Source organism: Corvus cornix, chromosome Z (assembly GCF_000738735.6).
Source record: "Corvus cornix cornix isolate S_Up_H32 chromosome Z, ASM73873v5, whole genome shotgun sequence".
Lineage (NCBI taxonomy): Eukaryota > Metazoa > Chordata > Aves > Passeriformes > Corvidae > Corvus > Corvus cornix.
The window spans coordinates 21,951,303-21,965,828 of NC_046357.1; the positions used below are offsets into that span (position 1 = coordinate 21,951,303).

Genomic DNA, 14,526 nt, shown 5'->3' on the forward strand with positions numbered 1-14,526 from the left:
GTATTTGGCCATGTATTTTTTGTTTGTGCATCCCCCATAAAGTTGAATCATCAGGCAAATTCTGCTTAATCAGAGCCTGAGCCAGTACACACTTAAATCAATGAGAGGCAATCTTGATTTCCAGGGGAGGAATGGGAATCTAAATCACTTTATTATCAACTCAGACTCACTTTTTTTTTTGTTCTCACAGCAAAATCTATTGCTCAAGTGGCTTTAACCTACCCCTGTTACCATCAGTAATAGAGATCCTTAATCCAGCAAGTGGCCAAGCACCACCCACAAGCTTTTAAAACCCCAGGGAAAGCTTAGAGCAACCCTGGGAAGCATCCAATACCATACTGGACTGATAAGTAGAATAGCTATTTCAAGCTCTTTTCCTTATTTGTTACCATCCCAGATAAAAAGGCATTAACTAATTATTTTAATTGCACTTTTTGTAGTATTTCTCATGGGACCTGGACTGCAGCTGCCTCAGCTTGATCCCGTCTGGCTGGGGGATGGGATGCTATTATAAAATGTGTTTTCTCCAGAGTGAATGGGGCTTTTTGCTGCAGCTGTCTGTATCGAGGTGGGGGAGCTCTTGGAACAGGTGTGTGGCACAGAAATGCTCTCTGGTTTGGAACTACCTAATAGACTCCAGCAGGAAAACTTCAGCTCCACAGGAGCAAATCCAGTTGAAATCCAACCCCTCCTTTTTTGGTGGGGAGGATACAATGATTACTTTTAAAAGAACAAACACCTTTGTGGGACTGATGCCTTGGAAAGGTATTTATGTGGTTTTTTTCAACCAGAATTTTCTTAGTTTCTGGGGGCAAAATGTTGCAACGGTTTGGAAGAGTCATGATCTCACAGGCAATGAATTATCTGCAACAAGTTTCAGATCACTTATGGAAAAATATGCTGTTAGGAATGGAGCGAAGGAAAACACTTCCACAGAAACCTGATTAATCAAGTACAATTGGCAGCAAGCACAAGAGACTGTGCTCTTTAGAAGATATTTTTTAGTGCAGGTGAGTTTCTGCTCCCTTCCAAGTGACGTTGTCCCGTTTTCCCTGCTCCCATTCCTGTTTCAGGCCTGGTGGAACTGTTGGTGTCTCAAACCCCACACTCATTTTGCTTGGGCTCCACTCTTTTACAGATGCTTGGTGAGAGGTAAGAGAGGAAGGTAATTGGAATTTCCATTGGTTCCAACCAGGTTATCACTGTTAAAAATCTGGGTTTCCTTCTGAAAATCCTGCTCAGGTTAAAGATGAGTTACATCAGTATCAGAGGCACTGAGGTGGGTGTAAGACATTCCCAGGAGCTGGTCAGATCCTGTTTTGCAAAGGTTCCATGGTATCATCCTGTTCTAAACTTGCTACTGGAACATCTTTGTTCAGGGTGGACTGGGGGGGGTGGTGTTTCCCCCCATCATAGTCAGAATGTGATAACCAGAAATGGACATGACTCCTTCTCCGTGATGGATGTTAGGGAGTTAACTTTCCCCTCTTTGTTATTTTAGTTCATTTTCTGAAAATAACAGATATGCCCAGAGACCAGAAGAGGAGCTTTGGGAAATATTGCTGGTTTTTTCACTAAACAAATCCTGACAAGTCGAACATCCAAAGTACAGTAGCTCCCTTCCCCTCTCTGACCTTTGCCTCTCAGCTTGGGGAGGTTGTCAAAGGCCTCTCCTCCTCCCCTCACAATTTCTGCGTCTGCAGCCTGGTCTGTGCACTTGCTTGCAAGTTACCCCAGGGTAAAACAGCATCTCCTGACTCTGGAAGAGACTAAATTATATCGTTATATTATATTTTAGGTGCAGATAGGGTTTTCTTTGATTCTCGTACATCTGCACAGTTGCTTAATAAAAGTGCAGCATCTGGTCTAATGGGCACTAATTAAAAATAATAATAAAAAAATATATACCACTTTCTCAAACAGTTCCAACTAGCTGTTCCAGACTACATTATTTTATGGAAAAGTTCATGGTGTGCCAGGGCAGAATGGCTTTTTAATGAAGGAAACATGAAGCTGCATTATTACAAGCACTACATACTGGCTTAAACTGGAATATCAATGGAAAAATCAAACCTGTCCTGCTCTCAGCCACCTGTGTTTGTTATTGCACTGCTCCTCATCTTGTACAGCATTAGTGTTTGCATGGGGTTTCCATGATTAACAGAGAGGTAATCCAGTTTAGTGTAAACCCAGCAGGAAAATAATTTTAAAGGTTAGTTTTCAATGGATCAGTTTCCCAACACAAAAACAGACCCAAAAAACAGGAGAGAGGGTGTGTGGATGTTACACTGGAATTTGGAGATGAAGGGTGAGAAGGCTGGACACTCTGGCAGTGGAGCTGCTTCCTGTCAGCTGAAAGTGTTTGCAGAGTGATGGCCTGAAAAAGTGATTTGTGGCATTCTCAAGAAAGCCCCACTGAAATCTTTGGAGAGCATCGCACCACATCTCTCTATTTTTGCACACCATGGGCTGGCTCTCCAACAAAGCCAGTCCACTTCAAGTAGGCAGGAGGACAAAGAAGTGTCACACAAGTGTCCAGGACAGAAAGCCCAAGACCAGCTTAGAGATGTAAGATTTTAAGCACAGGAGAGCTGCTGCTGCGCTGTGTCCCCTCGGGATGGGCATGTGGGGAGGGAGGTGCGGGGGCTGTGCTGGGCTGGATGTTGTGTAACAGAGCTGGATGTTGTATAGCTGCTCGTGGGCAATTATGTACAAAGTCACAACAGTGATGCTAGAAAGCTCCAGGCATCTTCACCAGAATTTGCTGGCCATTAATCCAGCAGAAGGCTGCTAATGGCATCTGATGGCTTTCTTTGTGCGACTGCTACTTAAGGCCACTCTGAAGGGCACAAACTCTTCCCTATTATAGAATGTGGGATTCAGGCAAAATGATGACTCTGAGTTTCAGAGGATGAGTTCTCAACATGACAATAAGCTAACGAGATGTGAACTTTATTTTTTAAGCCTTCAACCGTGAATTGGAAAGGAATCAACTCTTGAAAAGGAAGGATCTCTGATCAAAAATGAAATATCATCTAGTTAGAGGGGGTGAAAAATTCATCCATGACATTCCATTACTGAAAACCCTTAGAACAACACTGATTATGAGCCTTACCCACTGCAAAGCTCTATTGCACTGCAGCTCCTGCGTGTCCACCCAGCATCCCTTCACAGGGAAAAGTGCACAGCATCCCCTGGGAAGTCCAGGGCATGCCAGCGTGCAGCAGAGATTTTTAATATGGGTCAGAAAGAGATGTTCCAGCAAAGGAAAACAGGCAGACAGAGGTGTTCTTCACTTCTTCCATGCAAAGAGAGCCCCTAGAGTAGGCCCAGGGAAGATGACACAGATGATGAAAGGACTGGAGCATCTCCTGTGAGGAAAGGCTGAGGGAGCTGGGGCTGCTCAGCCTCGAGAGGAGCCCCAGCTGAGAGGGGCCCTCAGCCCTGGGTGTCCCTGGCTGCAGGGAGGGCTCAGGGCAGGGCCCAGGCTCTGCTCCGGGGCCCAGCAGTGGCACCAGAGCACCGGGCAGGGCCTGAGCCCAGGAATTCCCCTGCACAGGAATTCCCTGGGCAGCGACAGAGCCCTGAACAGAGAGGGTGTGGAGCTTCCCTTCCTGGGGATATTTCAGTCCCTTCTGGACACACTCCTGTGCCCTGTGCTCTGGGATGGCCCTCCTGGAGCAGGGAGGTGGCACCAGATGTAACCCCCTCTGGTCCCTTCCAACCTTATCAGGTCTGGGATTCTGGGATCCTGTGAAAGAGAGAACCAGATCCATCAGGTCCAGCTGGGCAAACTTTCAACATCCAGAACTGGTATCAAGCTTATGAGCCTTTCAGTCCCTCTTTGGGCTGAAGGACCTTTAGTGTGGTTATGCAATGGCCAGTCCTGGCTATGACAACTTATTATGATTTGTTCCTGCCCAGCAAAAATAAGACACATAATTCATTGTGTGGCTCGGAAAGGGCTCACACAGCAATGCACAGCCACTGACTGTGAGCACTGCCCAAGAGCTGACCTCACGTCAGGGGGCAATAGATCTTTCTGAGAGTCTGGACAGTCATCTGTTATGAGCAAAAGCAGAGCCCAGCTACTGATAGAGGCAAGGACTCTGCTTATCTTGATACTCAGGCAGCTCCTTCCACCCTCAAGGAAAGAGATCACCTGATTCAGGAAGGATGGTGAGCATCATTTCAGTTAGCAAAGAGATGTAGCTTCCCTGTACCTAAGGACAGTGATGTCAAAATTGTGTCACTCAGCAAGTGTCCCACTGCCTGCCTTCCTGCCTGTCCCCAGGAGGGACTAAGCCAGAAGCCCAGCATGATCCCTCCTGTCCTGCATAAGGAAAACTCAGTGGGAGAAGCCGGAAGAGGACAAGAGGGTACCTGGGAGTCAGAGGCACAACCATGAACCAGCCAGACTGAAAAATCCCCCATCCTCTGGAACTGCTCCAGCGCAGGACAAGGCTAGGAATAATGACTCAGCTCTGTCCAGATCTCTTAAAAACACACTGAAAACACATTCTAAATCACCTATAGAATGGTGGGATTTATGCAGGCTAGTGAGTATCTAGAGGGAAATCTAACCAGCCTGTACAGCAAGTGAGTCAAATGCAGTTTTTCATTTGGCTTGCAGTCAAAAGAAGATCAAATTATGTACCAAATCCTACCTTCACAAGTACACAGGACAGCAGTGTGGTTGAGAGCAGAATTTGATTGGAATAAAAGGAGTGAACTGGCCATTTCAATCCCTGCTGTGAGCATTCCTGATTAACACCAGCTGATAGTTTTAGAATAGTAGGTCTGAGGATTAAAGTATTATGTAGGCTGAAAACATTACGTCACATCCCTAAAATTACTTCTCTGTGTATCATTTAATACTCTGCATTCTCTTAGCTTCAACCCTTAGGTCCTCATTCACTAATGAGAATCTCCACCTCAAATCCAGTTAGGGTTACTCACTCACTCTCAGAGGCTTCTATAAGAGATTTTGCCTCCAACACTGTTTCATCATATTTTTTCATTTGTGCTCTTCAAATCCTACCTTAATGGTTTCCCTGGGAACCAGTGGAACATCCCATATGTAGATTAAGGAAAACTACAAGCCCTATTTTTGTTTTACACTGATAGTTCTTCATGCAAAATAGTAATGCAATGTCCACTCACTCAAATATCTAAACTGCAAATAATACATTAAACTATCAGACTACCTTCTGACAAAAAAAATATTGCATTAAAAAAAAAAGTACTCAGATCCTAAAGTTCACAATCGCAACATCCCCTCTTCACAGGTTCACCTTCCAGAGTTTAGGCAGCAGACTACTTTACCTGCCTCTGCTTTGTTTACTGCAAATAATGGGAACTAAATTTTCTGGACGTCACATTACACAGAAAGATTTAAAAAAAAAAAAATCATAGTATATTAAAAGTGGCAAAAAATCTGATTAACGCTCTATCCTCATATCACTATTACACATACATCTAATCAAGGATATATTCTGTGCTTTTTCTGATCCGAAATTTATAAAAAATTAAGTCCAGCTTGAAATGTGCCCTGGGACCCTTCAGAACATGACTGTGGTGCACAAAAGCGAGAATTCTTCCGATGGAATGTTAGCTCTCTCAGTGATAGATCTGTAGAAAAGCTGTTCAGAAGACACATGCTATAAACAGCAGAGGAGAGCAGACATCTCTGGAAAAGTTCATTGCTTTTTAAGGCATCCAGTCAGGCAAATCAGCCCTTGGGTGTGCTTGTGTCTCCTCATTGACTACGGAAAGCGCTTAAATGGCCAGTTTAGATATGGACAACAGGTCAATGGAGAGGATTCTGCCCCTCTACCCCACTCAGGTGAGACCCCACCTGCAGAGCTGCCCCAGCCCTGGGGAACAACAGCACAAGGACCTGGAGCTGCTGCAGCCAGTCCAGAGGAGGCCACCGAGATGCTCCAGGGCTGGAGCCCCTCTGCTCTGCAGCCAGCCTGGGACAGCTGGGGGTGTTCAGCTGCACAAGAGAAGGCTCCAGGGAGAGCTCAGAGCCCCTGGCAGGGCCTAAAGGGGCTGATAAAAAAGATGAAGGGCAACTTTTACAAGGACAGATAGTGACAGGACAAGGGGAATGGTTTTAAACTAAAAGAAGAGCAATTTAGATGGGATGTTAGGAAGATACTCTATTTTATTTAGTTTTAATCTCACTTAGTTGTTGTAAAGAAGCAAGAGCTCTCAACTCATCACAGAATCCCAGAATGGCTGGGTCCCAATGGACTTTAAAGCTCATCCAGTTCCACCCCCTGCCATGGGCAGCAACACCTTCCACTATCCCAGGCTGCTCCAAGCCCCATCCAACCTGGCCTTGGACACTGCCAGGGATCCAGGGGCAGTCACAGCTGCTCTGGGCACCCTGTGCCAGAGCCTCAGCATCTTCACAGTCAGGAATTCCTTCCTAACATCCTATCTGAATCTACCCCTGCCACAGGCAGGGACAATTTATTGAAGGCAGGAGATTCTGGTGATCCTCTATTCCTACTCCATGTCATTTGGAGAAGGCCCACCCTGGAACTGTGGCAGTTTGCTCAGAGCCTTCTCCAGTGAAGGTCTGAGTATCTCCAAGGAATTTCCACAGTTCCTCCCAGCAGCCTCTTGTAATGTTGAATGAATGCTCCCAGGAGTCCACTTAATAAATTTGCCTTGAAATTCCACAAAACTTCAGTAATTTGTGTAAGGACGGATTTTCTTTCCTTCTATCCATTTAGTGCTGCCAAAAATTAATCAACAGTGAAAAAATCATATAAAAAATAGTTTGATTTGTGGACCAGAAAATCTGGTGAGTTTTGTGGTCTGTGACCATGAGCAATTTGCTTTCAGCCCTAAGTAAACTTTTTTTTTTTTTTTTTTTGGTCAGAAAATGAAAAGTGCTGCAGATTAGATTAATTTACTTAACTTATTATACCTCTCACTCTGTTCCAAGCTTTAAGAATTATGAAAAGCTTAGGTAAAAAGCTAAGGAGCCGTGTCACTTGTGCTGAGCTCAATCTTTTTTTGCAAATAACAACAATCCTGGGGGTTTTTTTGGTGATTTTAATTCCAGAGTATAGGCCACCAGAAGCTGTGAATTACTCCAGCATATAACACAGCAGTATTTTTTGGTTTCAACATTAATAAAACCTTCCTGCCAAACAGATCTACTGAGGTGTGAAGTGGACAGGCATCTACACTGCTTTGAACCTGCTCTTTGAAACTGATATTTTTCTTACTAGCTGCCTGACTGGGAAATGCATCACTTTCAGCTGCAGGTCTAGGAAGCTGCCCATGCTAAGAAAATTCCACCAGCTGTTACGTTACTTCCAAAATTCAGTTATCATTGAACTTGAAGTTCTTAGCCCATATGTGGTTACCTTTACACCAGTAAGTACAAACATATACATCCACTAAAACTGAATAATACCTACTTTTCTGTTCAGAACAGAAAGTTGCATGTTTGAAACGCCATAAATTACGTGACTTTAGCAAGGATGGATTATTGATAGGAAAAATTACTAGGACACTGAAAAATAAATCAGAATTGAAATCTTAAAAGTAATGGAATTTTGGAATTAACTGTAAGATGAGTATTGCTGAAAAATAAGAAAGCTCTTTAAAAGACAGCAGTTGATAGTTTGGGAGCTACAAAATATTGACAGCTTGCCAGGATCACATGGAACATACAGTCCCTCCAACAAAGCTGATCACACATAATTTTTACTTGCAAAATCACGTACAGGATATTGACAAGAGTAGCAGCAAAACAGAATTGATAACTGAGCACACAGTTCTCACATTGCCAGGAAAAACAGGTCAACAGCTATTTCCTTCTGAGATTTCAAGCTGGGATATATATAACTGAGTTCACAAACCAGAAATGCTCATCTGCCCAGTCTTAGAGGTCCAAAAAGTGGCATTTTGCTGAAACCACACGAGTAGCTAAGAACACCAAAAATACTATCAGAGTTTAAACTTATCACACCAGAACTTCAGACTTTAAAGGTCAAAGACATTAGTGTGAGATTTCACTTCAGAAGTTGTACTTCTCTTCCTGTTCTTGGAAAAGGGAGCTGGAAGCTCCTTGGTGGCTCCACATCCTTGCTAGTAAGACCCAGAGTGACTCAGTGAGATTATTAGTGAGGTGGAGTTTTTGTACTAATTAAAGATAATTTTCCTAACAGAGACTGCATTGACAGTTATAATCAATAAATTTATATATATTACAGCATGTCTTAATCCCAAATAGCAAGAATCACATTCTTGAGAGTTTTGTAAGGCAAATGCATCCAACTTCTTTGGGAAATAATTGGAAAGTTAATAAATGAACACTAAGGGTTAGAACTGATGATGATGATGATGTGTAAACACAATAAACAGTCATTTTCCTGTTCTGTGACTCTGAATCCCATTAGAGCAATTCACCTGTCCTGCATCACCTCCTCTGGCTCACTCTTTCCCAGAAATGAACTATTGATTACACCTCTAGTCTGTCACTTTCAGTGACCTAGCAAGCCTCCCATGCACCAATTTAAAAAAGTTTCCAAGTAAAAGCTGTTTGGAAGAGGAGGCAGACGTAAACTCATCAAACTCAACAAAAAAGGGGTTATTCTAATTCAACCCTATAACAATATGGTCTATAGAACCAAAGCTCTATCTGGGAACTTTGCAACAACTTGAGATTGTCCCTCTCTCCATGCATGGCACCCCAGAATGAACAGTTGATTTATTTAATGAGACAGCCTGTTTTCCATTTTTCCAAGTTTTTTTCCCATATAAATCCGGGGGTTCTGAGGATCCTAGGTGCATCTACTTCAACGTATTCACTGTAGTCAGTGACAGCTCTGTTGCTATCACACAACCTTTTAATGAAAATTCCCTGGATCTTGGGAAACTTGGTATTTTCAAAGCACCTCCATATCCTGTGAGGGAAGATGCTATATAAATGCAAATCCTGACTATTCCCATTTTATCATTTTTCCTCACAAGAAAGCACCGCTGGTTTTCAATACTTTATAAAAACACTTATGCCTGAAGTGGACTCCTAAAAATAAGTTAATATTAAAGTAAACATAATACCAGCCAAGAATAAAATCACTCTGCAAAAGCAGAGATTTAGATTTGGAGGAAACCAAAACAGGTGGTCTAAAATCCCTGTAGTCCTTGAACAGTTTAATCCAAAATAGTTGCAGTTTTTCAAAACCACAATTCATATACCTATTGATTTGCTCTAGAAATACTAGAATTATTCTAGAAACAGGTTTAGGTGCTTCTGTATGTTCATCCTAAACCAAGCTTATTTTGGGTCTTTCTAAAATTTGGATCATTTTTGAGCAAAAATCGACTTGTTTGGTTACTGTTAATTTAAAATACTATGCTTAATTAGTCCATCAAATCTTTCAATCTGATTTACCTGTGGAAAAGTCGTTTTAGAAAGGAGCTATATGCAAAAAACCCTCCTGGCCAAACAGTGCTGAGCACAGGTCCAGTCGGTGGCTGGGGAGTAATTTTGTTCTTCAAAGCAAAGCTGTAATAGGCCGTGGGTGCTGCGTCATCCCTCTGGAGTGCAATTAATTGCAATTACTGCAGCCTGTGTTTGTGGCTTCTGACTCCTGAAGGAATAGCTGAGTATTCTCTTTTTGCCCATGAAACAAGCTGCATTTTCTCTGTTGTGTTTTATCTGATCTGCTCCTCGCCCATCTTTTTTTTGGAATCTTGGCTTTTGTCTTTTTCTCTCTTCCGTGGTACCTCTGCACCCTTGAAAACCTGGCCTGCAATTAGAGCGTGTAATGCCAGAGAGGTGCAGTGCTGCTGTCAGCCTCTCCTGCACGTGATGGAAAGATTCATTACTCCAATCCCTCAGCAAACTGGTGGAAAGTGGATAATAGATCCTAGATAAGAGATTTACTTGAAACTGGAGAACAGTATCTTAAATCTCCTTCTCCAAGGACAGAGCCAGTGTCACATTCGTGGGGTCAAGTGCCAAGACGCAGGTTCCTTTTCCTCCCCTGTCCACCCCACACGGGATCATCTGCCCCGCTATTTTGTTTGATGGGGTCCCGCGTGACCTGCAGCCTCGCATACACCCTGAGCACGCATCCCTGAAAACTCATGCTCGTGCTCAAATGAACATTCCTTTGATTAACTTGGCAGCATCTGCACAGTGCTCAAATTCTATTTAGGTAGCACAGGAGAAAACACCCCGCAACCCCACAGAAATCACGTTGAGGCAAATCATCTCTGAGTCAGATTAAATAGGATTTAATTTGACTTCTGATTTGTTTACACTTCATCACACAGCCAGTCTCCATTATGATCCCTCTTTATTTCCTACTTCTACAACTTCACACCATTCTCTTAACATATGAAACTATTATTAGAATTATTTAAGTACTCCAAGGTTTTTTGGCAACTCTGTTACCTGCAGGTGTTAGCAGCTTGCTAGAACATGTAAAGGAAGCAATCTGAAGTCCATGTGAAGTTCTGCAGATAATTGCAAGAGATCTTTAGGTTTCAATCCCCCCTCCCATAGCAAGCATGCATCTTACAGATGTGCCATGCCTGACTCTGAACTCCCACTTCCTGACATAACAAAGGTATTTTACTTTGAAGAGAAAAATTACCATTTGAAAAAACCTAATTCCTTTGTGTTTGGAGTTGACTCACAGTTTTTAACCAAGCTTTCAGATTAATGCAGATCGCTGTGGAGCCAGGTTTCCTGTAAAGGCTTGCAGGAATGGATAGGAAACGTGCTGAGGCGAGAACAGCGCATACCCTTTGCAAGAAACCCAGCCAGACCAGGAAAGCAGCAGCAACCAGGCGTTTTGCAATCAAATTGCCCCTTATTTTACTGTGATTACTTATTTACCTTCTACACATGCTGTGGCTGCCCTCCTGTTTTGCCAGGCTGCCCCTTTCTCTGTGTTTCTCCTCCACTGCCACTCATGGACTCCTGCTTCTCTCGCTCTTTGAATCACGGGCTGTCCCCCTCTCTCACCTCCCCGGATCGTCAAGCCGGATCCAGCCTTCACCTCTGCATCACAGGCAGCTTCCACCAATGCTGGATTTCAATTTCCTCCTGATGTCAAGTTTCAGCCCAGCCCACGGCTCTTGCATCACGAGCTGGAAAATCCTCCTCTGCTCCAGACTTTGTGAGGGATGTTTGCAGGAAAGCAGCAGTTTTATTCACTCTGTACTTTAGCCCCATTTCTGTTGCAGATTTTCTGTTTTATGTGACAAGAAGCAGCTGTTTGTGCTGGGGGAAGCCTCTTTCTTGAGCTAAATCCTTGCCTTTCCTCGAAACAGATCTTTCAGTTACTCCAGCAGCACTGAAATCTCCTGTAGTCAAGAAAACTTCTCTAAGGAACATTTCTTCTATCAGACTTTATTTTTATATCCATAAGAAACTCTTAGACCATTTTTAAAAGGGCATTATTTATCTTCAAATAACATGATTCTAAATCTAAACATTTTAAACCCATGCAACTTTTTAGGGCTATGAGTGCTAAAAAGGAGAAAAAAAAAAAAAAAAAAAAAAAAAAAAAAAAAAAGGATGGTGTTGGAAGACTTATTACCTGCATGATTTTTAGTTAAATGCTGAATCTATGGGGTAATCCTGCAAATTCACTCATGAGCAACTTGATTCAAACACTGACCTGTTTGGGGCCACTCATGTGAATATAGTGGCAGCACAAAACAGGTTAAAATTTTCAGAATCTGGGGTATTAGCTTAATATCTGATTGAGGCCAGGACTGACTGCTGCTGTTTGTTTAACACGCTGCAGAAAGCAGCTTTCTTCTCCTTCGAAAAGCCCCAGGGGTGGATCTCCAGTGCGAGTGAGCACTCACAGCAGATTGCTGATGACGTCTGGAGAAATGTCCCTGCCTTATCAACTCTCTATCACATTTTGCTCTGAAAATCACGTTTGAAGTTTTAAAGCTGGGTAAATGTGTGAGCTTGATTACAGACACTCATGCAGATAAGATAGCGGACAAGAAGTTACATTGCAGGACTACCCTACTTCTCATAAAAATTCTGTGCCAGGTCTCTGAAATTCTGTACCAGATCTTTTCAAATCTGCAGTAATTCAGCAGTTTACTTGACTTAGAAAGCAGTTAAGAGAATGTCTTCCCCAAGCTCTGAACAACCCGCTCTGTTTAAAACAAACCACCACTAAATCTGGACTCTAACTCAGTGAAATTAATGGCTGCACCATATTCCAGCTTTCAGAAATCCCAAACCAGATATATTTGCAGGATTCCCTGGGAAATATGGGAATAGGAGGGATGAAATTTTGTTTCCTCACACAGAAATGGCAGTGAAAAGAAAGGGAGAACAATATTCTCATCTGATCCTGAGGATCAAGGAGAAATGGCAAGTTCAGCTGAGTATCTCAGGAGTGAAAACTCAGAGAGAGTTTTATCTCAAGGAAACAAATCAGATCAAAAGGCACTGATTTCAGACATGCTATAAGAGATCTGGTGCTTCTGAGCAGGGACGAGATGAGGTCCTACTGCTTCCAAGGGATGTTGTTATCAACACAGCAGTGTCCACTGTCACCTTTAGAAACCTTCCTGTCTTCTTTTGCTCTGGTGGTGGAGCAGCACCCTGACCCTAGAGGAAAAACATTAAAATACCAAATGCAATAAACACTCAGCACATGGAGGGTGCTAGTAGAGCACACACTTGCTGGGAAAGCAAGATGATGATACCACTTTGCTACTAATGTCACAAATGACATTCTCATAGATGCTGCCAGCTCTGCTCTGCTCAACATTTGAGAAATAAAAGAAAGCTTCCTGTCAAGAACACAGCAATGATGATGATGATGAAACCCAAATCCTTCAACCAGGATACAGAGGCACAACTGCAGCAGGGCAGATAAGCAATCTGATGGCTGCTCCATGTTAATATAAACAAAATTGCCGAATCAAAATTAATAAAGAAATGACATTTATTATGCGACCGAAATATCGGTTTCAAACGCCACGATCGAGAAAAACAGCACCGAGCCCGGGGTCAGAGCTGGGTGAACACTCATAGATCTGATCTCTATCGCATCAGACCTCCCAAGTTCGCGAATGCTGCTTTGGCTGGTCCCTTTTTATACAGTTTTTGGGCAGAGTCCGAATTAATTCTATTCTTCTCGTATTCATGAACTTTTCTTGTCCCGGAGTTGGGCTGCACAAAGCCTCTCCTGGGTCTGATGAATTGTCCATCCTGGGTGATGAGTGGGCCATTTCTGCTGATGGATGGGCCATCTCAGGTTCCCGGAACAGTTATTTTTAGTTCCCGGAATGTCCGATTCCTTATCAGATGCGATGTAGATATCAGAGTGTGGTGATCAAGTCGTCATGGTGCAAATGTCCCGGTGATAAGATCTAACCCCACCTAGGTGGAATCCTCACTTATTGTGAAAGAAATATAGTGTTGTGAAATTTTTCTCTCAGCTAGGCTGGTGCAGGGATTTAGAAACTCGGTCTCTGTAGGGTCTAATTATATTTCAGTTTTATATATAATAGCACGAATTACGTATTTTATTTATAACAATGTGCTCCACTCACAAGGGGTGATGCTCACAAGTCACTGCCTGGAAGCACAGGTCGGATTGCAATTGATAAGAGAATCTGCAGTACTTGTTTCGCATCTACTGTGTGTGAGTTTGAGCTAGTTCACATTACTCTGCATTTTCATCCTCTGGGGACAGCAGGCATGAAGGAGATAAGGCATGAGAAGTAAAGGAAGAAGAGAGATGGAGGCACAGCTAGTTTTTAGAAGCATAGTGATCAGCTCAATATTTCACGCCCGTCACAGCCATTCTACAACCACACTGCAAAGCTGGCAGGTTACAGCCTTGCCCAAACATGCATCCACAATTTCCTTTCAGCCCTGCTGCCAAACACACCTTGAGGCTGCTAAATCTTTGGGCACCACAATGCAGAAACCTAGTGTAGAAATACCCTAAGTGCAGGGAACTTTGTGAGAAGTTCATTTTGCTCCAAGGGATTTTCTGTAGACAGAAATCACAAAGGGCAATAGCCTAATAGGGTTTTTTAAAATGGAAATACCCACAGTTATGTTAGAGATAGTAGATCTAGAGATAATAATGTGATGTTTTTGGAGAGATATAACCCCCTCCATCTTCAGAACAGAAGCCAGTTATTAGACTGGCTATGATTACAGAGGAACTTCCCCTCATGAGTTTCTCATTTCAAAACTGCCACATGCCCAAGATTTATGCCTTTCCTCAGAAGCCACAAGCAGCAGCTTTCCTCAGAAACTGTGCTGTGCGCTGACCTGATACTGAGATATGAGGCTGAAACGAATACAACTACTTCTGCTTTTTGCCATAATCTCTGATTACACACGTGTCCAAAGCATTTCACCACATCCCACAGAAATTAAGGCCCTGGGGATAAAGAAGCTCGCTGTGCAGTCCTAGGCATGCCTGGCCAAGCAGAGGGGAGCAGGATGACAGGCACTCAGGTTGTGCTAAAACTTCAGCAGCGTCATGG

General features: G+C 43.1%; 1 protein-coding gene across 4 annotated transcripts in view; it reads right to left on the bottom strand.

Annotated features, from left to right (window-relative positions):
* The window catches only part of ST8SIA5 (ST8 alpha-N-acetyl-neuraminide alpha-2,8-sialyltransferase 5), a 68,687-nt gene extending 57,627 nt beyond the window's left edge, over positions 1 to 11,060 (bottom strand). For 2 of the 4 annotated variants that reach the window (XM_010409659.4, XM_010409656.4), the window contains exon 1: positions 10,880 to 11,060. In XM_010409659.4, the coding sequence (XP_010407961.1) occupies positions 10,880 to 10,890 (11 nt within the window). In that variant the 5' untranslated portion in view covers positions 10,891 to 11,060. Of the gene's footprint in view, positions 1 to 4,667; positions 4,687 to 10,879 lie in introns of those variants that run through there. The other 2 variants (XM_019292004.3, XM_019292002.3) reach the window with 2 other exon arrangements.
* Between the last annotated feature and the right edge of the window lie 3,466 nt (positions 11,061 to 14,526).